The sequence below is a fragment of the Pongo abelii genome, chromosome 7, assembly GCF_028885655.2.
Source record: "Pongo abelii isolate AG06213 chromosome 7, NHGRI_mPonAbe1-v2.0_pri, whole genome shotgun sequence".
NCBI classification, from domain to species: Eukaryota; Metazoa; Chordata; class Mammalia; order Primates; family Hominidae; genus Pongo; species Pongo abelii.
In genome coordinates, this window is record NC_071992.2 from 40,784,535 (window position 1) to 40,811,060 (window position 26,526).

Here is a 26,526-nt window from a genome sequence, read left to right on the forward strand (position 1 = left end):
GATGTTTTTCATTTGGATAGTTTCTTGATGGAAGTGGAATGGAAATACAGATTTAGAGAGGAAAAGGAATAACATAAATTTCTGACTTATTCAGGAACTTGTTCATTTAAATTTACATATGGTATCAAATCACTAAGGTAACTAGATAGCATTAAGTAAATTCAATATTTAGAATATTCCAGATATTACATTCTTTGCAATTATTTAAACTTATGCCAAAAAGTTTTTAGATGTCACTTGAAAATGCAATGGGGTACATAGATTTTCAAAAAAAATTAGGAGGCATGTGGGCAAAAAAATTGAAAATCATTGTCTTAAACCACTTAAACTGCTTGCTTATAAACTTAACCTAGAGAAGATCATTTTTTAAAACCTCCAACTCAAGTTACAGAAACTAGGTTCTATAAAACAGCATTTCACAATTGAAAGACTCCAACTTCCTCCTTGCTTTGAACCCAGGTCTGTGGTTAACCTCTCACATATCTGTATGGAGTTGTGTCTACTTTGTTCCATTCATGGGATGTCACTTTTCCCCATTGTTTGCCCTCCTAAAGGGTAGCATCTTCTCTGTTGTGTTTCTCAGGATGAAGGGGCAGTGATCTCCCAGATTTCAGACATTTCTAATAGGGATGGCCATGCTACTGATGAGGAGAAACTGGCATCCACGTCATGTGGTCAGAAATCAGCTGGGGCCGAGGTGAAAGGTGAGCCAGAGGAAGACCTGGAGTACTTTGAATGTTCCAATGTTCCTGTGTCTACCATAAATCATGCGTTTTCATCCTCAGAAGCAGGTATGGAAGCATATCTTCATCTTTCTAATGTACATAAGCATGGAAATGCCTGAAAGCCTAATAAAGCAGGAGGCGCCTTACAGAGATTAAAGAATTGGGTCACTTGAAGGATAGATTTAGGATGCTGACCTATGCTTTGCTTCTTTACCTGGAAAAGGGACACAAAAAAAGTGCTTATTGAAGTACTAGGAACATAGGGATGCTTGTGACAAGTTGTATAGGAGATGCTGATGTATGTGAGACTGCTTGAATTTCTTTATAATTTTATGTGAATATGGCCATATCTTAAAGTATAGTGGTGTGTTAGTTCATTTGCGTTGCTGTAAAGGAATACCTGAGAATAGCTAATTTATAGGAAAAAGAGGTTGATTTGGTTCATGGTTCTGCAGACTGTAGAATAAGCATGGCACCAGTGCCTGCTTCTGGTGAGGGACTCGGGAAGCTTCCAATCATGGTGGAAGGCAAGGGGGAGCAAGTGTGTCACATGGCGAGAGGTGGGAGGAGGATGCCAGGTTATTTTTAACAAACATCTCACAGAAACTAACAGCAAGAAGTCACTCATTACCACAAGGAGGGCACCAAGCTATTCATGAGGGATCCGCTCCTATGACCCAGCCACCTCCCATTAGGCCTCACTTCCAACTGTTGATCAGGTTTCAACATGAGATTTAGGGGGCAAGTATTTAAACTGTATCAAATGGCCTATAAATATGTCATATGTTTGACTTTTTTGTGATTGTTATACTCATTATTTAACTTAGAGAAATAACAACTAACATGTATGGTGCCTTACCATGTACAGGCATTGTTTTAAGTGCTTTGCATATACTCATTCATAGCACGGTGTTACTCTTTTCTCCCTTCTTCAGAGAAACAAAGTAAGTCAAAGAAGTTAAGTGACTTGATTAAAGTCACTTGGCTAGGGTAGGACAGAAAAGTGGTATCTTTTTCCTCACTCACCACAAGGTTCATGGCTGAGACATCTCTAACAAAAGATCAACAAGAGAAAAGTGTACAAATATATTTAATATAAGTTTTACATGACATTAGAGCCTCCAGAAATGAAGACCCAAAGGAACAGGGAAAACTGTACTTTTACAGATAGTTGTGCAGAAGTACAATTGGAGGACAGAAGGGTGTGATCTATGGTAATAAACCAGGGGAACTTAGCAAGTCCTGTTTGTTCCAATTCCTCTTGGTGTCTGTCTTTCAGGATAAGGACATTGTTTTTCTCTGTGTACAGGAAGGACCCCTCTTGTAATGAGGTCTTATGAACTATTTTCAGGAGAAGGTCTGAGGGATTCCTTTATGGCCTGCTTCAGGGAAGGGGGCAGGAGAGGGGCCGAGAGACCTCCCTGCTTCTGCTGTGTCCTCAAATGCGAAGGCACCATATTTTGGTGAAGTGTGTTCTGAACCTCATCATTAGTAAATGGTAGAACTACATTTGACTCTAAGCAGTCTGGTTCCATGGTTTTTTCGCCACAGTGCCAAAGTATGAAGAGATTATTTTCATGATACTAGGCTACTGTAAATTTTCCTGGTACAGATGTGGTAAGTTGAGATTGACCAGTGCACTGTAAAATGTTTCTTAGCATGTTAATGAGGAACCTGGGCTAACCAGGGCTAAAGCCTTTTATTGATGGACTCATCAGATCATTCTAGAGCTAAGCCCCTCTTTCTTGGGACCCCAGTTACATCCTTGGCCTTAAACTTTACTTATGAAAAGTTTAGAACCATGTTCCTGACTACGTTAAACATTATTAAAAACTCAGATCTTCTTAACATAATTTTATTCATGGGCTTTTATGTATAGAATTTTAAAAGTCATGATCTGCCATTAAGCCAGGGAAGCAGATGGAAAGTCAGGACTTGGAGCAATTTATTCCCCCTGGCCTCTTTCTCATCCCAGGCCTCTCAGTCTGTCATCTATAAAATAATATGCCAGGCATTGTTCCTGATTTCTTCCAATACTGCCTTCTGCCCTGACATCTTTCCCAAAGATCTTGTTCGCCATTCCCCCAGTTTCTTGGGGTTAATCCTGAGTATTCTTAACACCTGCCTTGGTTCTTTTCCATCTGAAGTGTCTTCCTTTGCTGCCTCTTACACAGATCTGCACATCCCTTCAGGTCTCTCCAGCATGCTTTATGCTGCCACATTTCCTTTCCCACTTCCTGTTCCACAGTACCTAGTGCAGTGTGTTAATTACAGGAAGGTAATATTATAAACTTGCTGAGGTAAGAGACTACCAGTCATCTTTGAGTCACCTTTGACACAGTACATGGTAAACATTTATTGAATTATATTCTTCCTCACTAGAGGAAATTCCTTCAACAAAAATTTATGTAGAGAGCTGGGGCCCTGTGCATTCAGTGCTGTCTTCAAAGTTAGCTAACAGCAAGGGGAACATATTTAAACAAGTGGTTACATTGTAACTGATCAGCCACATCGCAAGCAAGTGGAGGCTGCGGTCCTGAGTGTGGGAGTGGCTACAGGCCCTGTTAGGTGAATCCTGACTGTGTCCTGGGGAGTGTCCCCTTGGAGCTGGGTCCTGATGGATACTTACTAGATGTTCTCCAGGAAACGAGACTTTCACACAGCCATGGGAAGAAAGCTGCCATGTTGGTAAAAGGCCTGGTTGCTTTCTGTAAGTATCTGGCCAAGTGGGAAACAAGGTCGCACCGTGGAATCTGGGCTTGATCCTATAGGTAGGGAGGGGGAGGTTGAAGGTTTTTGAACAAGGGAGTGATGGTCACATTTGTGTTTTAAATAATTAGCTACTGACAACAATAGTGATTGCCATGTGGAGGATTGTAACTTAAAACTTTTGTATGCTTTTCTGTATTTTTATGTTTACTTTAATGAGTGTATCTTCTGGTTATTTTATTTTTTATTTTTCTTATTTTTGACACTGAGTTTCGCTCTTGTTGCCCAGGCTGGAGTGTGGTGGCGCTATCTCAACTCACTGCAACCTCCAGCTCCCGGGTTCAAGCAGTTCTCCTGCTTCAGCCTCCCAAGTAGCTGAGATTACAGGCATGCGCCACCACGCCCAGCTAATTTTTGTATTTTTAGTAGAGACGAGGCTTCGCCATGTTGGCCAGGCTGGTCTCCTGACCTCAGATGATCCACCCACCTTGGCCTCCCAAAGTGCTGGGTTTACAGGCATGAGCCACTGTGCCCAGCCGTCTTCTGGTTATTTTAAATGTCACCCTCTACCCTAGTAGAGTAGAGGATAGACCTGGGACAAGGAAGCCCATTTGAAGGGTGTGGAGGGAAGAATGAGTTAAGTTTTGCTGCCTTGAATTTTAAAGCTTATTATCTTATTTGCTGCATTAATTAGATCAAGGCCACCCTTCTGGGCTGGAATTTAAATTCACTCCGACTTGATAAAAAAAAATTCAGTGTTACACAGTGTCCCCTTTCTGAAATAATGCCACAGTTAGTACAACACATTTTTCCAAACTTTTAATGGACACAAGGGAGCAGCCTTGCTGTTCTTTCAGCCTGAAGGCTGACGACCTGTTTGTGGCTGACTAACCGTGTGCTCCTCTTCCGAACGTCATGGACTTGTAACAGCACTCAACAAAATGCCAGCGCTCCTTTTAAATAAAATCTTAAAATGCTTTTCATGTGTTCATAGTCATTCTCGCCTGCACTGGGGTTTCCAAGAGCCTTTCACTAGGGAGGAAAGGAACCAACTTCTTGGGATAACTATAAAAATGACTTTCTGTCTTAGGCATAGAGAAGGAGACGTGCCAGAAGATGGAAGAAGACGGGTCCACTGTGCTTGTAAGTTCCTGAATGTGGAGGGCCAGGTGGGGCTCAGGTTTCTTTCAGTATTTGTTTTGAAGCCCATGTGAATTTGTTAAATTCTGGTCAGTGTTAGGTGATGAGGATAAAATGTAAATGAGATAGTTTCTTCACTTGAGGAACACATAGTCTCTGCATTGTAACCCTAGCCGCAGGTAGCTGTGGAGCACTTGAACTGTAGCTACTCAGAAAAAGAAGCATAAATGTCTCAACTTTTTATATTAACTACATGTTGAGATGATAATATTTTGGATGTATTGGGTTAACTAAGTTTTATTATTATCATTATTATTGTTATTATTATTATTTGAGACAGTCTCACTCTGTTCCCCAGGCTGGAGTACAGTGGTGCGATCTTGGCTAACTGCAACCTCCACCTCCTGGGCTCAAGTGATCCTTCCACCACAGCCTCCCAAGTAGCTGGAACTAGAGGCGCGTGCCACCACACCCAGCTAGTTTTTGTATTTTTTGTAGAAATGGGGTCTTGCCATGTTACCTAGGCTGGTCTCAAACTCTTGGGCTCAAGTGATCTGCCCACCTCTGCCTCCCAAAGTGCTGGGATTACAGGCATGAGCCCCTGCACCTGGTTAGTTTACTCAGTTCTTTTTTTTTTTGAGACAGAGTTTCATTCTTGTCACCCAGGTTGGAGTACAGTGACGCAATCTCGGCTCGCTGCAACCTCCACCTACTGGGTTCAAGCAGTTCTCCTCCCTCAGCCTCCTGAGTAGCTGGGATTGCAGGCATGCGCCACCACACCCAGCTAATTTTTGTATTATTAGTAAAGATGGGGTTTCACCATGTTGGCCAAGCTGGTCTCAAACTCCTGACCTCAGGTGATCCACCTGCCTTGGCCTCCCGAAATGCTGGGATTACAGGCATGAGCCACTGCGCCCGGCCCATTTACTCGTTCTTAAACTTTAAACTTCCTGATTCCCAACTGATTCGTCCATAAAATGAGTAGCACCCATCTGCCTTACCAAAGTGGTTGTAAGGATAAGATGAAATGACAACGTGAAAGATTTAAGCTGTAAAGTGCTAGAATACACTAGTGGTGTGCTAGAATACACTAGTGGTGTGCTAGAATACACTGTTGTGTTAGAATACGCTGGTGGTGTGGTGTTGATAGGAAACACGTGGAAAAGAGAGTGAAAAGGAAGAGAGTGAAAAAGAAAAATGGCAAACACTGTCTCTGAAGCCAGCTGGTGAGGAACATATCATATGCTGTGACCTTTTAAAAGCAACTCCTTTTGAACTTCCCAACATAAATTAACTTCTGCTTCCTTAGAACATTGAATAAACATTGTATAAAGAAATTTCACCATGCAAAACATTGAATGAAAAAATCATCTATTTAATCCATCATTTACTTTTTAAGTTTCTCCATGTTGCTCTGAAGTCCATTCCTATGCGGTCTTGTGCCCATCAGTAGCTGCTGGGTGGTCTTGTGCCAGCAGTAGGTGGTGGCTGGACTAAGACCAGAGTACAATCCGTGGTAGGAGTCAGTCTTTCCTAGCTTTTCAGCTGTTGTTCCACAGCATTTTTCATGTAAGAAGTTAACTTTTCTTTTTAAGTTTTAAATTTTTAAAGGGTGAGTTCATTTGGCTTTTTCGAGCATGTCTCTGTTAGAGTACGGCAGGGGCTGGTATTGCTCCATTGTGATTGAGGACTAATGAGCACAGTCAGCACACTGCCACAGATTAGTAATGCGAATTCTCCACAGCCACGGGAATCTGTGGCATCTGTGCTCACTGTAAATTTGCAACCAGGAGTCCATTGAGTTCTATTATCTATAGACTGGTCTTTGTTGGTCCTCAATTGTGAACGTTTGGAGGGACTGGGAGAAGCACTGGCAAACATGAAATAAAGCCCTTTTGGAAGGATATGATTGATTGATTTAGCGTCTTCATTAAAGACATATTAGATGGCCCAGGCCTAAAAGAGATCTTCTGGCCAATTCTCTGTGATGGTAGATTCTATAACAAGCTTGTCCAACTTGCTTAATTTTGTTGTTGTTGTTCTGATTGGTTTTGTTTTAGGCTTTTAGCAGCCTGAAGCCATAGTTTTTAGTCTCTGTCTCTAGTGATAAGTGGAAAAGAGGGATGAGGAAGGGGCTTTACTGCCCCAACCAGAAACAGAAACTAAGAACCCATGACTGCATTCTCTCCCTTGGACACCCCTGTGAAATGTTCTGCACTTTTTGATAAGCAACCTAAAGGACTAAGGAATGTAAAAAGTTAAATCCTAGGAGACTGGAAAAGATGGCTAAAGTAGGCAAGGGTATATACATTCCTGCCCTGACACCTGTAAGAGTTGTTGCATTTTGAGTAGTGAGACTTGTAAATGTGGCCAGGCAGAGAGGAGAGTGGCTGGGGAGAGCCGGCAGGCTGAAGAGCCACTCACCTGGAGACATCAAACACCATCTAAGGTTTGATCTCCTACCGCCTGCTCAGGATGCTGCCCCTTCTGGACCCCACATGTGTTAGCATTGAGTTGTTAAGCAGGCAGACTGAATTCATTTACCCTCTCAACAAATGAATGAGATGCTGAACTCTGTAATGGACGTTGATGTTTTCCTGGCTATGAAGATTTTTAGGGGGCTTATTTCCCAAATTCTCACGAACTTGATAGCCATGGAAAGCACTGAGAGTCTGTTTCCTAAAGTTGACTCAACCTGGGGACTCTGGCTTAAACTGAGAACTCACAAGAGACTGACCCATGAAATGTTATTAATTTAGAAGCAGAAGTTTAACAGTGAAGTGAATCAAGTCTCAACTTGACCTCCTGTATTACCTCTCTTTAGGCAAGTAACAGTTTCTTGATAAGAAACAAGGCACAGGAAGTTAATGAGATGATTCAAATGTCCAGGGGTGTATCAGCTATCTGCTGCTGTGTAACACATTACTCCAACACTTAAAGCAAGTGTTTATTATCTCATTGTTTCTGTGGGTCAGGAATCTTGGGCAGCTTTGCTGGGTGCCTCTGACTCAGGATCTGTTACAGGCTGCAATCAAGGTGTTGATCAGGGCTGCAGTCATATCCAGGCTTGACTTGGGGAGGATCTGCTTCCAGGCTCACTCATGTGGTTGTTGGCAAGTCTCGGGTCCCCACTGGCTGTTGGTGGAGACATCAGCTCCTTGCCACATGGGCCTTTCCCTGTAGCTTCTCAAAACATGGAAGTCAGAGTTTGTTCAGAACCTAACCTCAGAAGTGACATCCATGACGTTTGCCATATTCTAATGAGTCACTAGGTCCAGCCTACACTCAAAGGAAAGAGATTACAGAGGGAGAGGATTAGTACTGGAGGTAGGGGTTACTGGGGGACATTTTAGAGGCTGCCCACTGCAAGTACCTTCTGGTTCTATTGGTAGATCTATCCCAAGAGAGAAAAGAGAGGTTTTGTGGGTACCTTGGACTTCTGTTGGCATGGTGGGCTGCCCTCCCCCAAATGCTGCTGGAACATGGGCACTGCCAGCTTGTGGCTTTTGTATTTTGCTTTTCTGTGGCCTGAGACAGGTTTCTATTTTGGGCCCATGGCTGAGGTCCGTGAAGCCGCATGCTAAAATTCTGTTTCTGAGCATTTTCTAGAGAGAGGGTAAAACTATAATGACTCTGAAAAATTTAAAAGCCACTCGTCTACATTCACCTTGGACTTTCTGTTTAGTGTTGATTCACACAAGATGTAACTGATTGATTATAATCAATAACTAATTGATTAGTTATCCCACATTTAAGATTAAGATTATTCCAGGTCACTTTGGCATTTTGGATGTTCCCAAAATATTAGATGACTCATTTATATAAAAAGTTTACTTCTGGCTGGGCACAGTGGCTCACGCCTGTAATCCCAGCACTTTGGGAGGCCAAGGCGGGCAGATTGCAAGGTCAGGAGATTGAGACCATCCTGGCTAACACGGTGAAACCCCGTCTCTACTAAAAATACAAAAAAATTAGCTGGGCATGGTGGCGGGCACCTGTAGCCCCAGCTACTCGGGAGGCTGAGGCAGGAGGATGGCGTGAACCCGGGAGGCGGAGCTTGCAGCGAGCCGAGATTGCGCCACTGCACTCTAGCCTGGGCCACAGAGCGAGACTCCATCTCAAAAAAAAAGTTTACTTCCATAGGTAGGGGGAATAGCCAACAAAAACGTCTTTTAGGAAGGAAAATAGTACAAAGTCCATGTTCTCCTGAAAAGAAAAGTTTGCCAGTGTTTCGCTGTGGAACCCTGAGCTTATGAAAGAAGCAAGCCAGCGCCTCAGAGGGCGAAGTGCTGCCAGAAGGGAGTGGAAAACTTAGTAGCAAGGAAGAACCAACACAAAGGCACGGACCTTGACTTACATATGGCCGTTTTGCATATGGGCAACAATGGTACACACCCAGCAGGCTGGGTTACAGCAGGAGGTCACTGCGGAGCAGTGGAAGTTCAGGATGATCCTGAATCATCTGGGTGAAAGGGTAGGGGTGAGAGTTCAAAGAGTTCAAATATATTTGCTATTTTTGCCTCCTTAGGCCTGAAAGTTAGTATTTTAGAAACATTTCCATCTGCAGGGGCTAAAGATACATACAAAGCATCGATATGTAACAGGAGCAGCTGTCACTTGTTTTTGTTTTTGCTTTTTTAAAAAAGAAATTCCCATTTACATGGAGCTTATCCCCAGAAACTTAATCATGGGTGTGTTTCTTTTATCCATGTGGTTCTTTGGTGACTGACCGCTATTATAAGTACACTTTCTCCCTTTTAGATCAGAATAAAATTTCTCTAGGTTATCTGCTCAACAGAAGCTAAGACCACTCTGATAGTCATTATAACAGTTTTTCTTTAGTTACTTCCATAATTAGGTTTGTTTTTTAAAAAGCTTCCCCCCTGCTGACTTTTCTTTAAACATGGTTTTAAAGGATGTGATCAATTTAGTAATGAGCAAGTTGTTGAAGGATGTCTGGGGTTAAGAAGCTAAAAGCTGATGGATTCAATGTAATCCCTTTTCCCACAGGGGCTGCTGGAGTCGTCTGCAGAGAAGGCCCCTGTGTCGGTGTCCTGTGGAGGTGAGAGCCCCCTGGATGGGATCTGCCTCAGCGAATCAGACAAGACAGCCGTGCTCACCTTAATAAGAGAAGAGGTAAAAGCTCTCCTGTTTAGTCTGCTTATCACTCCATTTCTTTGTAAGGCCCATGTACCAGCAGGTAGATTGCATCTCTGCTGGCTCAAGTTATTCCAGGCTGGAAGTTCTTATTACCTGCAGCTTGTTTAGGTCGTAAAAGGGCCCCCTGTGGCAGTGGTGCTGGAGTCCTGACATTCTGGTCTCCAGGGTAAAATGTTGACAATCTGAAATATTCTTAAGAATTTTGTACCCTTCTTTATCTTTCAGCCCTGACATTTAAAATATCTAATTTTGCCAGCTTTGCTCACATGTGTAACTAAATCAGTGCTTTTATTTTACAGAGGATATATGCTCATGCCTAAACATTTGTAATTTTTTTGCAGTAATACACAGTTGTTTCCTACTTTCATCCATTCTTTAAACCATTCAACTCTCCGATTCCTGTATTGTGTTTCTTGAACAGCCTTTGTTCAAAATAGATCATTGCTAGGCCTTCCCTGGTTATCTGAAAAATATGAAAGACACTGTTGTGTACCATTAATCAGTTACCCACCCTCTCCTGTCATATATCTATGCTGTATTTTGTGTGTTTGGTTTGTGTGTTTCTTGACAATTCCACCTGTTCTTAAAGGAAGGTGTGGCAATTTTATTTTTATAGTTTTTAGTTTTATAGTTTTTTTTAGTTTTAATTTTTATAGTATGCTGTAAGTGGTTAAGCACCTTAGCTGTAGGTCTTTTACAGCTTTCTAAAATAGCATCAAGTTGGTAATGAGGGATGTCAGCTAGTCCTGTTTTCAAAACTTGGGAGGAGTGGTAAGAAGGCCCACCAAAATCTTTTTTTTTTTTTTTTTGAGATAAAATCTTGGCGCCGTAGCTCATGCCTGTAATCCCAGCACTTTGGGAGGCCGAGGCGGGCAGATCACCTGAGTTCGGGAATTCGAGACCAGACTGACTAACGTGGAGAAACCCCATCTCTACTAAAAAAAAAAAAAAATACAAAATTAGCTGGGCGTGGTGGTGCATGCCTGTAATCCCAGCTACTTGGGAGGCTGAGGCAGGAGAATTGCTTGAACCTGGGAGACGGAGGTTGTGGTGAGCCGAGATCGCGCCATTGCACTCCAACCTGGGCAACAAGAGCGAAACTCCATCTCAGAAAAATAAAAATAAAATAAAAGGCAAGATCTCACTCTGTCACCCAGGCTGAGTGCAGTGGCACAATTATAGCTCATTGCAGCCTCGAACTCCTAGGGTCAAGCGATCCTCCTGCCTCAGCCGCCTGAGTAGCTGGGACTGCAAGCACGCGCCACTATCCCTTGCCAAAATCTTGTAAATGAGATAAATGACTTGATCTTTTTCCTGGGAGTTAAACTATGAGATCACCACCTAATGGATCAAAGTAAAGAGGTGCCTGATTACCTGAAGCACACAGGAGACATCCTTCTATGTTCTTGAGATCCTAATAAATATAATGAAACTACCAATTAGGAAGAGAGCGGCACGGCCAGGGAAGTACAGTAAGAGGAGCACCATGGCTGCCCATGCAAGCCCTGCCCAGGGCAAATAGAGTTCGAGGCAATGAATTTAGAGTATTTCCTTCCAGTTAGCAAGAGCATCCCAAATATGAGCCTAGGTTCCAGGCTAACTAGCAAGACTCTACCTGTAAGTGATGGATGCTATAGCTAGATGTAGCCAGCTCATCTGAGCCCCCTCCTTCTGACTCTGTTTTTATGAAGCTGTCAAAAATCTCTATAGAAAGAGAATGTGTTGCTCATGCCAACTTCCAGTGGTCTGATTTTGTGGCAGTTTCATTCTCTGGTGGCCTGGCATCAGCCGTGATTACATGGCCTTAGTTAGAGTGAATACCTGCCAATCAGATGGCTCTGTTCTTGGTGTCTGTCCCAGTCAGGGCCTGGCCCTGCAGAGCTGAGAGCTAGACCCTGGACCAAGGTAAAGTTCACAGAGGCTGTAAATACCACTTGGAATTTCTGGGAGATGTTCTACTCATCTTTATTCCCATGTCTGCATCCCAGCATCCCGTGTGGCTTAGAGTACACCTTTCCAAATGGTTACAGACATTTAATATTGAAGTTTATATTTCTAATATAGGTTGAACATGTTGGGTTAGACCTGGTTGTGTGCTATTTCAGTTCCCAGTCTTAAGTGCAAATTGTAATAGATTGGGTAAAACTAAGCTTTATTGTACTCTAGATAATCACTAAAGAGATTGAAGCAAATGAATGGAAGAAGAAATATGAAGAGACCCGGCAAGAAGTTTTGGAGATGAGGTTAGACTGGAGGTTTTGGGGAGGGGCTGGATACTTTTATGCACTGTTAGATTTGATACAGATGAAGTGATGACAGTGTTTGCTTGCCACAGAACCAAGCGTTGAGAGCTTGAGGGCTTTGCTGTTTGCACCTTGCTTTGTGATTGAGAATGTTGTTTCGGGAGTTATTGCTAACCAGTTATTATATTCAAATACTGTAGTTTATCTTGGGTTGTTCAGAACATAACATGTAAATAGAACCCACATAATTCTTATCTTCTTAGAAGAATTGACAGAAATTTGTATCAAAATATCCATTTGGAATACAGAAAAATAAGATTTATCCAATGATAGAGACATTGAAATTCATAATACTATTTTTTTTTTTTGAGGCAGGGTCTCACTCTGTCATCCAGGCTGGAGTGCAGTGGTGTGATCATGGCTCACCGTAGCCTCAACCTCCTGGGATCAACTGATCCTTTCCCCTCTGCCTCCCAAGTAGCTGGGACCACAGGCACGTGCCACCATGCCTGCATAATTTTTTTTAGAGATGAGGTCTCACTCTGTTGCCCAGGCTGGTTTGTAACTCCTGAGCTCAAGCAATGCACCTGCCTCAGCCTCCCAAAGTGCTGGGATTGCAGGCATGAGCCACGGCGCCTGGTCCGTAATACTTTTTAAAAATTAATTATGCATGAGAGTTTCAAATTACATAACCACCAAATAGATGATAGAAAGCTTGTTAACAAGAAACAAAATTGATTGACTTGAAATTGAAATCTTTTTATTTTTCCTCACTTTTAGAAAGAGTTATGAGCCATGAAATGACTAAAGATGAAATCAAAGCAGAGAAGAAAAAAAGGCATAAATAATTCACACACAGTGTGGTCAACATTTGAATGATTAAAAAACATTTTAAATATATCCCTCTAATTAGTTGCTCTTTTATTATTTGTCTTTTAAGCATTTCCTAGGTGTAAGGCCCTTTGCTGGGCTTGATGGAAAGGAAGGGACATTCCTGCTCTTAGAGAGCAGTAGCCATCCATAATAACCAACTTGAATATGACATCAAAAGTGATGGGGGCACCACCATGGAGGGCAGGGGAGGACGTGATGTGACTCACAGAGCACCCAGCACTGGACTGGGTCAGAAGGACATTGTCACTCTTCACTAGAAGAAAGGTTAACCCAAGAGGGTGATCTTTAAAGTCTTCGAATAAGTGAAATACTTTTGGAATTAGGACACAAAATAAAACTTGTAACTGAATCATAGGTAGAGTGTCTGAAAGGGTGGATTGAGTCAGGAAAGTCTAAAGTCAGATCGCATCTCTTAGGAAGAGCCCAGAAGAATATCTTTAACTTAGTTTGTAAAAGATTGACTCATCTAAGCAGAATGAATCTATTTCCTTGCAGTATTCAAATAGGTGCAAAGAGAAAGGGAAGACAGTTGTTTCTATAAGTAAAATATAAGTTTGTCTAAACATAAAATCTTAACAAAAACCTTTTTTGAAACTTAAGAAACCTTATATAATGTAAAAAAAAAAAAAAAAAAAAAAAAGATAAGGAGAGCCCCAAAGCAGATAAATGGATTACATAAATTGTCAGTGTACGTTAATGTGTTTAATTGTTTGGGACAGCATTTCTCCAACTTTCATTGTCTGAAAATCCTCCTCTGGTAATAAGTTCTTTTTTTCTCATTTAGGAAAATTGTAGCTGAATATGAAAAGACTATTGCTCAAATGATTGGTAAGGAGAACATTTTGTTTTTTGAGGGTATGAGCTATAGGATCTGTCTTAGTCTGTTCAGCCTGGTATAACAAAGTACTGTAAGCTAGCTTATAAACAACAAACATTTTTCATAGCTCTGGAGACAGGAGAGTTCAAGGCACTCACAGATGAGATGTCTGGGGAGGGCCCATTCCTCATAGAAAGGGCTGGCTAGCTCTCTGGGGTCTCTTTTATAAGGACACTAATCCTGACATAATCACCTCCCAAAGTCCCTTCCGTGCCCACTTTCACGCTGAACATACTCACACATTGGGGATTAGGTTTCAATACACAAATCTGGGGTTGGGAGGTGGCATAAACTATAAGACCATAGCCGGATCCATGGATGATTTTCAGACCATGTCACAAACTTGTATTTGTCTGTCACTTAGATACAGTCGTCTCATTATTCGTGGGAGGTATGTTCAGTAAAGTTGCTGCAAACACTGAATTAGTGAATACTAAACACTGCTCCTGGCCGGGCATGGTGGCTCACGCCTGAGGTTGAGAGTTCAACCTGAGGTTGAGAATTCAAAAACAGCCTGACCAACATGGAGAAACCCCATCTCTAGTAATAATACAAAATTAGCCGGGCGTGGTGGTGCATGCCTGTAATCCCAGCTACTCGGGAGGCTGAGGCAGGAGAATCGCTTGAACCTGGGAGATGGAGGTTACGGTGAGCCAAGATAGCGCCATTGCGCTCCAGCCTGGGCAACAAGAGCAAAATTCCATCTCAAAAAATAAATAAGTAAATAAACACTGCTCCTAGGGGAAAGACAGAGTTAGAGTCTTGCATCTGGCCACAGCATTTTCATTGATTGGTCAGTATACAACCTTGTTTTACGTGTGTTCCTGTTTAAAGATACCTTATTTAATACATATAGTTGATTCATTAACATTGAGCTCACAGTCAGCAGCACTTTGGCTCATGTCTGAACAGAGCTTCTGTAATGTATGTATTTTAAGGAACCTTACTGCCTTCTTATGCTTAGTATCACTAGACAGCACTGTAGCACTGCTCTTGGAGGCCACTTAAAACAGTGAGGTCTCCAGCAAAAAGAATACAAATGCAACAAACATGGCCTGAATAGACCGCAAGAAGAACACTTGTTTATAGAATGAATCAAGAAGGCAGAGTATTGCTTTGTTCACTGTCAGCTGAGAGCGTGCATATCAGGTGACTAAAGCATTTTTGCCACTCTGCACACATCCACAAATGACTAAGTCCAGGAGGATAGATTTTAGGATTACAAATAAATTTTAGCAAGTAGGCGAATTGGGAGGTATGGACTTGGTGAATAACGAGGGTCAACTGTAGTTAGGTTCATTTTAGAAGATGGCAGGCCTTGAATTCTGTGACTGTTGGTGGCCTGGTCACATCACTAACACCCGCTGGGAGCATCCTGTGTTTTGGTGCAGGGTTCTTACTCAAGTGCAGATTGTAATTTCTCTGCATCAGACCCAGTGGTGCCTTTACAGAACAACAGGGATTGATCCTCCTGCATGGAATTTAGAGTCTCTTCTCATCCATATCATAAGGATTGACTCCCTAAACCAAAGTCTGTCCTTTCTCCACTAAATTGCCGAAATGATACTTTCTATCATCCACATCACTTAACGCCTTCCCAGCTCAGGGCCTTACCACAGCTGTTCTTCTCTATGGAGTATTCTCCTCCCAGGTAGCTGTATGGCTCACATCCTCATTTCTGTCCAGTCTCTGCTCAAATCTCTCCCCTGAGAGCAGGTACTCTCTGTACAGTAACAGCCCCCTCCCCGCCCCCATTCCCCCTTACCCTGCCTTGTTTTTTCCCCATCACTTGTTACCACGCATCTCCCCCAACTAGAGTATAAGCTGTAAGAGCGGGAACTTGGTCACATCCCCAGCTGTATCCCTACCATGAGAACACTGCTTGGCTTCTAGGGAGTCTCTATTTGTTAAATAAATATGTCATTCCTTTTGACTTGTGATTCCCAGAAGATGAACAAAGGACAAATATGACCTCCCAGAAGAGCTTCCAGCAACTAACCATGGAGAAGGAACAGGCCCTGGCTGACCTTAACTCTGTGGAAAGGTCCCTTTCTGATCTCTTCAGGAGATATGAGAACCTGAAAGGTGTTCTGGAAGGGTTCAAGAAGGTAGAGTGTTTTTTCCCCTCTATCTCCTGGTGTATTTCCAGTAGTGTAGTTCCTTGGTAACTGGTCATCAAATACATATGCCAGAGGTTGTGGGTATCCTTTTAAATAGGAGCTCAGGGCCTACTGGCCTTGTATCCTCTATTCCAGTGAAGCTGGATTTTTTTTCCACATTTTTCCTTCTTTGGTTGTTCAGGCGTCTGGCCCACTGGGTGCCATGTCTTGGCCATTCGTCTCCTGTGTCAAGCCAATAAGCCCCAGGCTGTGGCGTAGACTGCAAGAACTATTAATTGAACCCTCAGACCTCAGGTGAATTCTAGAAATGTTCTTTCTGGTAATTCACCTTTTCAGTTTTAGTAAAAGGGATTAGAAGGAATTCCATGTCACTGAAAAATTAAAGCTGCATATTCTAGAAGACATGAGTATAATATTTCAAATTTAGATGTAAATGGGCCTGTTGATTTAATGTAGCTTTACCATATCAACCAGGCACAATTATAGCAATGAAACGTCTTTATTTTCATATTAAAATAAAAATGAAATTGGCCAGTTTATCAAATATGGAAGTCAAATTGCCATTCAGTTTTGAATAATTGCCTTCCTAAAGTAGGCATATTGGTATAACTGACCCTTACTGTATGATATTGAAAATTAACACATGAAGACATTATGTAGAATTTCCTCAGTGAGAATTACATGTGGCTATTTCAAATTACTGCAGAGTATGAATAAAAGGCATCTGAATTAATTAGATTTTTCCATTCTTTAAAAAATGAAAACTCTGATATGTGGTAGATTAGAAGAAACAGAATGACCTGTTTATTTTCAATTTTTGCTTTGGAACAGAATGAAGAAGCCTTGAAGAAATGTGCTCAGGATTACTTAGCCAGAGTTAAACAAGAGGAGCAGCGATACCAGGCCCTGAAAATCCACGCAGAAGAAAAACTGGACAAGTAAGAGCTTGTAAATTTTGAATTTCACTCTTCACGATGTTGTGGGAAAATTGACAGAGGAAAAAAAAATCACTGTTTTGCAACTCCAGGTTGTATTTGTATGTGTGTGTTTATTTCACTTTTTAAACCCTTTTCCCATTGTTAAAACATTAAAAAGTAAAAAAAGTTATATCTGCTCCTGCCTCCTTCCACTGGGTTCCCATCTTCCTCTATGCCAGGTAATCACCATTGTTGGTTTCTGTTTTTTCTTCCTATTACAATTTTTTTCTCCTTTTTTATATGATTTTAGCATACTTCGCTGTTTTTGCTTAGCAGTGTAATTTTGAGAATCTTTCCATGTCAGTGCAAGAAGAGCTTCCTCTTTTTTTTCTAATAGCCGCATGGTATTCCATTGTTGGAATGTATCATTTATTTAACAGTCCCCTCCTATTAGACATTAAAGTTAATTCAAGTGTCTTGCTGCCACAGACAGTGCCATAGTAAGTGACCTGGTAGGTGATCGTTTTGCCTGCCTGTGAGTTATCTTTATGATCTGTATATTAGAAAAGGAATTGCTAGACCAAAGCATATATGAATTTATAATTATAAGTGTTGTCAGATTGGCCCCATTAGACTTTTATCATTCGATAGCCCTAGATAATATATGACAGCATCTCTTTTTTTCTGCAGCTGTGCCAATAGATCAACGTTTAATATTTTCTGCAAATCTAATAGGTGAAAATGGTATTTCAACATAGGTATTTGTTTTTGGCAAGCAACAGAGCATTTATTTATTTGTTTGTTTGTTTATTTTATTTATTTTTTTTTTGAGACAGAGTTTCTCTCTGTCACCCAGGCTGGAGTGGAGCGTGGCGATCTAGGCTCACTGCAACCTCCATCTCCCGGGTTCAAGCGATTCTCCTGCCTCAGCCTCCCAAGTAGCTTGGATTACAGGCACACACCACCACACCCGGCTAATTTTTTTTTTTTTTTTTTTTTGGTAGAGACAGGGTTTCACCATGTTGGCCAGGCTGGTCTGGAACTCCTGACCTCAGGTGATCCGCCCGCCTCAGCTTCCCAAAGTGCTGGGATTACAGGTGTGAGCCACCGCGCCCAGCCCCAGAGCGTTTATTTTAATCAATGTAATTTTGATTTGCATTTATCTTATGAATGAAATTGAATATATTTCAGCATTCATTTATTAATATATTTGCTTTACTATGAATTACTCTATTCTTTGCCTATTTTCCTATTGTCATTTTATAGCTTTTATATATTAGGGACACCAGCCCTTTGTGATAAGAACTTTGAATAATCTTTCAAGTTTATCATTTGTCTTTTGCCTCCGCCTATAGTGTTTTTTGATATTCACAAATTTACTTCTGTGTGCTGAAGTGTATTAGTCATTTCTTTTACAGCTTCTGGATTCCTTGTCATAGTAACAAAGATCTTCCCCATGCTGGATAGAAAATATTCTCCCATGTTTTACTTACACTTTATGGCTTAGTTTTTTTAATCCTTAAATCTAATACATTTGGAGTTTATCCTGGGAAGTGTTATCCAACTTGATTTTTTGTTGTTGTTTTTTTTTTGAGACAGAGTCTCACTCTGTCACCCATGCTGGAGTGCAGTGGCACAATGTAAGCTCACTGCAACCTCTGCCTCCTGGGTTCAAGTGATTCTCCTGCTTCAGCCTTCCGAGGAACTGGGATTACAGGCATCCGCCACCATGCCCAGCTAATTTTTGTATTTTTAGTAGAGACAGGGTTTCGCCATGTTGGGCAGGCTGGTCTCGAACTTCTGACCTCAAGTGATCCGCCCGCCTTGGTCTCCCAAAGTGCTGGGATTACAGGCGTGAACCACTGAGCTTGGCCTCCCAACTTGACTTTTTAACTAAAAGGTAATACATGCTTGTACATTTTGCTGCCTAAATTTCTATTTGTAGAAACAGAAGTTCTCCTGTCCCCTTCTCACTCCCATGGTACTGTATTAGATTTCATATGTATTCTTCTCCATAGGTTATACAGATCCCTCTATATATTATACATAGGTTTATTGTATATCTCTCTAGGCTTTTCTTTGTGTCTTTATAAATACTATGATTTTGAACTGTAAAAAATATTTACAATATTGGAATCACATTAGACAAATTTCCTTTTTCCCTTAATAGCATATCCTGGCCATTTTTTCATGTCAGAACATATAGCTGAATCTAATTCTTTTTATTAGGTCGTGGAACTATAGCATTTCTTTATTGATGGGCACTTAGACAGTTACAAACTTTTTTACGTTGAAGGTAACACTACAGCGAACGTCCTGTGCACTCACTGTTAGGCCAGGTGGGAGTATTTCTGTGAATACATAATTGAAAGTGGGATTGCATTGGAGGGCGTGTACACTTTAAATTGCCCTGGTGACTACCACATTACCCGCCACAAGGCAGCGCCAGTTTTCAGCCGCCCATTGGCACATGAGCCTGCCTGTCTCCTTGTATCTCGGCCCACACAGGACTGTCCTTGTTAATTTTTGCCAATTCAATCAATTTTCAAAGCTTATCATTTTAATTTACATGCCTCTGATTACTAATGAGGCTTTAGCATCCTTTCATCAGTTTACTGGCTGTTCATCAACTGACATTTATGGTTTTTAAGAATTCCTTTCACATCTCATTAATAAACTCATTCCCTGTAGGCCCGTGTCTCATAGATGTCAGTGATTAGTATCCCAACTCTAGCTGTGATCGTCTCCAAAATTATGCAGTCTGCTTTTGTACTGGGCTAAAAAAAAAAAAATCTAAGACTGTTGTAGAAACCATTTGCTAGTGAGGTACAAATTTTGAAGTTGTCTGTAAATCGAATGTTTATAAATTAAAATGGAATTATTTAAGTCACCGATTTTTGTTTTTTTTCTCTTATGCAGTCAATTTTTTGAGGCCTGTGCCTCACAGATGTCAGTGGTTAGTATCCTGACTGGCTTTGCCTAGTGGCTAATCATGTGCTTTTTGTCTCTTTATTCCACCCAAACACCATAAACAGAGCCAATGAAGAGATTGCTCAGGTTCGAACAAAAGCAAAGGCTGAGAGTGCAGCTCTCCATGCTGGACTCCGGAAAGAGCAGATGAAGGTGGAGTCCCTGGAAAGGGCCCTGCAGCAGAAGGTACAGAAAGGGACCTGATCTGGGTGGCCACAGAGACGTTTGGTTTTCCTCCTCAGCAGTGACTCACTTATGACAGATCTGGGTGAAAGAGGCCTTGGCTTTCTACTCAGACACTTCAGTCCAGCTCCTTTCTGAACTGATCCAGGTGGAAACAAACAAGTCAAACCATTAAATTTTCAAGCATATCATGCGGAAATCATCCACAGGCAGGGTGCAGAGAGGAAGTTGCATTTTAACTGAAGTTCAGAACACCTTCCTAGTTGGGGTCATGAGACTACCTTTCTTTCTTTCTTTGTTTTTTATGCGATATATTAATATGAAGCCATCTTCCCCCTTCATTGCTTTAGATTAGTGGTTTGCAGATGGGGGCAGTTTTGCCCTCCAGGGGGTGTTAGGTGTTAGGTAATGTCTGGAGATATATTTGTTTGGTTGTCACCACTGGGAGATGCTACTGGTATCTAGTGCAGGAGGCCAGGGATGCTGTTAAACATCCTACAATGCACAGGACAGCCCCCGACAACACACTTACCCATCCTAAAACATCAGCAGGGCTGCTTTGAGAAACTGCTGTAGATAAATGAAAACCAGGACTAGCAACAATCCCTGTTTCTCACTAAGCAATTTTTAGCTTTCCGTTTTTATATGTCTCCGGTGATTTTCTTTACTGCATTTCCAATTATATACTCATACCTGTGCCATGCATTCATCAAGAGCAGGAGTTTTTATCACAGGGTCTGTTAGCCCCTAGAATGGTGCTCCCTGGAAGATTCAGACTCAAGCATCCCTAGATATGCTAATGGATTGAGTGAGACCCAGATACTTATGTTTTTGACAAGTACCCTAGATAATTCCTCTGATAACAAGAAAATTGGGGAACTAAGAGATTCATGGACAAGTTTCAGAGGGCTGGTGACTGTCCTCACCCTTTACTCAATTTAAGCATGATTTTATGAGTACATTTTTTGAGATGTGTAGCCTTTTTTTCTTTAAAGCATCTCTGATGTAGAAAAGTTAAAAATCACTGAATTAGGATGTCTAGGGTAGGGTAGATCCAGACTTGGGACTAGTTAACTCTATTTGCCTTTATTTCAGAATACAAAGTGGCCTGCATAATTATGTCATTTGTCTTTCAGAACCAAGAAATTGAAGAACTGACAAAAATCTGTGATGAGCTGATTGCAAAGCTGGGAAAGACTGACTGAGACACTCCCCCTGTTAGCTCAACAGATCTGCATTTGGCTGCTTCTCTTGTGACCACAATTATCTTGCCTTATCCAGGAATAATTGCCCCTTTGCAGAGAAAAAAAAAAAAAAAAAAAAGCACATGCCTACTGCTGCCTGTCCCGCTTTGCTGCCAATGCAAGAGCCCTGGAAGAAACCCTAGAGGGTCGCATAGTCTAGAAAGGAGTGTGACCTGACAGTGCTGGAGCCTCCCAGTTCCCCGTATGAAGGTTCCCTTAGGCTGCTGAGTTTGGGTTTGTGATTTCTTTATCTTTAGTTCCTTTTAAAGTCATCTTTACTTTCCCAAATGTGTTAAATTTGTAACTCCTCTTTGGGGTCTTCTCTACCACCTGTCTGATTTTTTTGTGATCTGTTTAATCTTTTAATTTTTTAATATCAGTGGTTTTATTTAAGGAGACAGTTTGGCCTATTGTTACTTCCAATTTATAATCAAGAAAGGGCTCTGGGTCCCCTTTTAAATTACACACACTCTCACACACATACATGTATATTTATAGATGCTGCTGCTCTTTTCCCTGAAGCATAGTCAAGTGAGAACTTCTCTACAGAAGGACATATTTCCTTGGATGTGAGACCCTATTTTGAAATAGAGTCCTGACTCAGAACACCAACTTAAGAATTTGGGGGATTAAAGATGTGAAGACCACAGTCTTGGGTTTTCATATCTGGAGAAGACTAATTTGCCATGACGTTTTGTTGCCCTGGTATTTGGACACTCCTTAGCTTTAATGGGTGTGGCCCCTTCAGGGTTAGTCCTCAGACTGATGGTAGTGTCTGCTTTCTGCATGAACGGCAATATGGGACTCCCTCCAAGCTAGGGTTTGGCAAATCTGCCCTAGAGTCATTTAGTTTCCTCTGCCTCCATTTGTTAATACAGAACATTTAGTCTTCATTATCTTTTTTTTTTGTTTGAGACAGAGTTTCGATCTATTTTAAATATGTGAAGAAAATCTACTTGTAAAAGGCTCAGATCTTAATTAAAAGGTAATTGTAGCACATTACCAATTATAAGGTGAAGAAATGTTTTTTTCCCAAGTGTGATGCATTGTTCTTCAGATGTTGAAAAGAAAGCAAAAAATACCTTCTAACTTAAGACAGAATTTTTAACAAAATGAGCAGTAAAAGTCACGTGAACCACTCCAAAAATCAGTGCATTTTGCATATTTTTAAACAAAGACAGCTTGAATACTGAGAAGAGGAGTGCAAGGAGAAGGTCTGTACTAACAAAGTCAAATTCCTCAAGCTCTTACTGGACTCAGTTCAGAGTGGTGGGCCATTAACCCCAACATGGAATTTTTCCATATAAATCTCAATGAATTCCCTTTCATTTGAATAGGCAAACCCAAATCCATTCAAGTGTTTTAAAGCACTCTCCTGTCTTAATCTTACACCCTGAAAGTCTTCATGGTGATATGCACTATATTCAGTATATGTATGTTTTCCTACTTCTCTTGTAAAACTGTTGCATGATCCAACTTCAGCAATGAATTGTGCCTAGTGGAGAACCTCTATAGATCTTAAAAAATGAATTTTTCTTTAGTGTATTACTCACGTGAGTGCAATCTTTAGCCCCAGGGAGGTCAATAATGTCTTTTAAAGCCAGAAGTCACATTTTACCAATATGCATTTATCATAATTGGTGCTTAGGCTGTATTTTCAAGCCTATTATCTTAACATTTTGTATAAAAAAGAACAACAGAAATTATCTGTCATTTGAGAAGTGGCTTGACAATCATTTGGGCTTTGAAAGCAGTCACTGTGGTGTAAAATGAATGCTGTCCTAGTGGTCATAGTACCAAGGGCACGTGTCTCCCCTTGGTATAACTGATTTCCTTTTTAGTCCTCTACTGCTAAAGAAGTTAATTTTGCATTTTGCAGAAAGAAACATTGATTGCTAAATCTTTTTGCTGCTGTGTTTTGGTGTTTTCATGTTTACTTGTTTTATATTGATCTGTTTTAAGTATGAGAGGCTTATAGTGGCCTCCACTGTAAATCCATAGTCATCTTTTTAAGCTTATTGTGTTTAAGAAAGTAGCTATGTGTTAAACAGAAGTGACGGCAGCCCTTCCCTAGCACACTGGTGGAAGAGACCCCTTGAGAACCTGACCCCAGTGAATGAAGCTGATGCACAGGGAGCACCAAAGGACCTTCGTTAAGTGATACTTGCCCTGGCCTCTCAGCCATGACTGTTATGAGGAAATATCCCCCATTCTAACTTAACAGATATCTCCTCTCCAAAGAGAATTAAAATCGTAGCTTGTACAGATCAAGAGAATATACTGGGCAGAATGAAGTATGTTTGTTTATTTTTCTTTAAAAATAAACGGTTTTGGAACTCTGGAGAGTAAGAATATAGTATAGAGTTTGCCTCAACACATGTGAGGGCCAAATAACGTGCTAGCTAGGCAGTAATAAACTGTGTTACAGAAGAGAAAGAGGGCCGGGCACAGTGGCTTATTCCTGTAATCTCAACACTGTGGAAGGCCAAGGCAGGAGGATCACTTGAGTCCAGGAGTTTGAAACCTACCTAGGCAACATGACGAAACCTCGTCTCTACCAAAAATATAAAAATTAGCTGGGCATGGTGGCATGTGCCTGTGCCCAGCTACTTGGGAGGCTGAGGTGGGAGGATCGCTTGAGCCTGGGAGGTCAAGGCTGCAGTGAGCCATGATCATGCCACTGTACTCCATCCTGGGTGACAGCAAGATCTTGTCTCAAAAAAACAAACAAACAACCAGGAGTGAAAAAGGAAAGTAGAAGGCAACTGTTGGCCTAGATGGTGGTTTGGGAATATTAGGTGATCCTGTTGAGATTCTGGATCCAGAGCAATTTCTTTAGCTTTTGACTTTGCCAAAGTGTAGATAGCCTTTATCCAGCAGTATTTTAATTGGGGAATGCAACGTGAGGCCAGCTGAACAATTCCCCCCGTGGCTGCCCAGATAGTCACAGTCAAGGTTGGAGAGTCTCCTTCCAGCCAGTGACCTACCCAAACCTTTTGTTCTGTAAAACTGCTCTGGAAATACCAGGAAGCCCCGTTTTCTCACGTGGTTTCTAGCTTCTTCAGACTCAGCCCAAGTTAGGAAGTGCAGAAGCACATGATGGTGAAAAATCTAGGATTTGGCAGCCTTCCAGAATGGTATGGAATCTGAGGGAAGATTTATGTTTCGTTTTGGAGGATAGCTCAAGTTGAATTTTCTTTCCAGCCAGTTACCCTTTCAACCTACCCATACTTTGTACAACTCTCACACAAATACTTAGATATTTATTAGACAGCCCTGAATTCGCTCTAATTATAAACAGGGAGAGTAAACTGCCCCCAAATGTTCCTGGGCTGGGTAAAAGCAGCTGGAGTGAAGCATTCATTTTCCATAAAGGTAACAAAGGGCGGCTCAGTAGTTACTCAAGCTCAAAAGGGTTTTTTAAGAGCAGGCATTGGTTAAGTCTGTGTATACTGAGTTGGAAGTGATTTCAGCACATTCTTTTTTAGTGGAGTAAAAGTTCTGAAGCCCCTTTTTAACTTCTTTTGGTTTTTCATTATAATTGGTAGCCATCTCATGAACTGTCTCTGACTGTTGTCTCTTTGCGGTCATGTGATTGTGAGCTTGCTCTCCGACTTGCATTTCTGACTTTATCCTATTGTTGGGAAGATAGAAACTAGGTTTTGAAAGATTACATGATTCAAGCGAGGGATTTTAAAGTAAAGATGTATATATTCTGAAGAATCTAAAAGATAACAGATTATTTGCTTATGAAGGAACAATATAGTCTGGGAATCCCAGAATGTCAAGCCAAAGGTCTAAGAAGTCATCTTCAAATACTTTAATAAAGAAGTATTTCGAGGAGATATCTGTCCAAAAAGGTTTGACTGGCCTCCAGATTACAGTTATTTTTAAAAAGCAATTTACCACTAAATCCTTGAGTCTCCATAGAGTAACAGTAAAGAAACTGATGTAACAGACTCTCCTCTCAAAGGATCTCCTCTGGAAGAGAGTATCAGCAGCAGCATTCTCCAGGGAAGACCCATCCCCTAGTGCCAGAGCTTGCATCCTGGAGACTAAAGATTGCACTTTTCGTAGTTTTTCGTCCAAATGCAATCCCATTTCTGTGCCTCTTAGCATGCAGTTAGATTTGGACAAACAAGATTCCTAAGGAATGACTTTATTAACTATAATATGGTTACAGCTATTATATAAATATATATTCTGGTTATAGTTCTAATATGGAGATGTTGCGTGCAATGCTGGCCCGTGGTGGTCTGTGTAATGCTTTAACTTGTATGGAGGAGGCCAGGCTCAGAGCTGAGATGTGGCCTGAACCTTCCCTGTATCGATCCTTTAATTTAGAACTGTCAAGTTGCCACTTTCTCCCCCTCTGCCTTTTAGTGGTATCTGAAATATACACAAAACAGTAATTTCCTGGTCGCATCATTAACTGCTAATTCTGTATTTATAAAGAATTTTCAGATGGACATGTACAAATTTGAACTCAAACCATCCCCAGTCCAGATACAGGGCAGCGTGTAGGTGACCACACCAGAGCCTCAGCCTCGGTCCTTCTCAGCTGTCGAGATAGGATCCAGGCATTTCTTTTAAATCTCAGAGGTAGCAGTAAACTTTTCAGTATTGCTGTTAGCAAGTGTGTGTTTGCCGATAGATATCCATTATACTAATGTGCCAAGTAAATGTTCATTGCACATCTGCTTCCACTGTGTCCCCACGGGTGCCATGAAGTGTGTGAGGAGCCCCTCATCTGGAGGGATGAGCGCTGCGTTGACTACTGCTATCAGGATTGTGTTGTGTGGAATATTCATCTACATAAATTTTATATGCACAGTAATTTCCCTTTTTATATGTCAAGTAACTATTTGTAAAAGTTATACTCACAAATTATTATAATGATTACTAATATATTTTTTCCATGTTTCATTGCCTGAATAAAAACTGTTTACCACTGTTAGATTTGGGGGTGTGTGTGGTGTTGGTACTTTTCCTGGTTATAAATTGTATCCCTGAATGTGAAAATTTATGGCAGCCCTGCTTTTATGAGCCCCATATTTCAACCTAAAAATAGGAAAGATCACATTTTCTCTACACTCATTTTGTGCATGTGGTTGGGTGTGTAACTAAAAACAAACTTTGAAAGTCAGATACTGCCATGTAGACGTCGTGCCTTTTGCATCTGTGCAAACAAAGTTTTTAGCTGGGTGCTTCTTGGTTTTGCTTAGAGACTGGTCGTCTGCCCTGGCATTTTTCAAGTCACCCCAAGCTTTCTGACTCGAAGGACCTGGGGTAAGGCAGAACTATGTAAATAGTGCAGAGCAAAGAGTTGCTGTGTTTTGTTTCT

The 26,526-nt window shown here is 41.3% G+C and overlaps 1 protein-coding gene across 12 annotated transcripts in view; it reads left to right on the forward strand.

The window, feature by feature from the left end:
* TACC1 (transforming acidic coiled-coil containing protein 1) overlaps window positions 1-26,139 on the forward strand; it is a 97,262-nt gene extending 71,123 nt beyond the window's left edge. For 6 of the 12 annotated variants that reach the window (XM_009243734.4, XM_054561458.2, XM_002819021.5 and 3 more), the window contains 9 exons: window positions 584-791; window positions 4,525-4,577; window positions 9,585-9,710; window positions 11,901-11,977; window positions 13,656-13,699; window positions 15,696-15,856; window positions 16,700-16,806; window positions 19,821-19,941; window positions 21,075-26,139. In XM_009243734.4, coding sequence (XP_009242009.2) covers window positions 584-791; window positions 4,525-4,577; window positions 9,585-9,710; window positions 11,901-11,977; window positions 13,656-13,699; window positions 15,696-15,856; window positions 16,700-16,806; window positions 19,821-19,941; window positions 21,075-21,143 — 966 coding nt within the window. In that variant the 3' untranslated portion in view covers window positions 21,144-26,139. The remainder of the gene's footprint in view (window positions 1-583; window positions 792-4,524; window positions 4,578-9,584; window positions 9,711-11,900; window positions 11,978-13,655; window positions 13,700-15,695; window positions 15,857-16,699; window positions 16,807-19,820; window positions 19,942-21,074) is intronic. The other 6 variants (XM_063726619.1, XM_024250800.3, XM_024250806.3 and 3 more) reach the window with 1 other exon arrangement.
* Window positions 26,140-26,526: the final 387 nt, after the last annotated feature.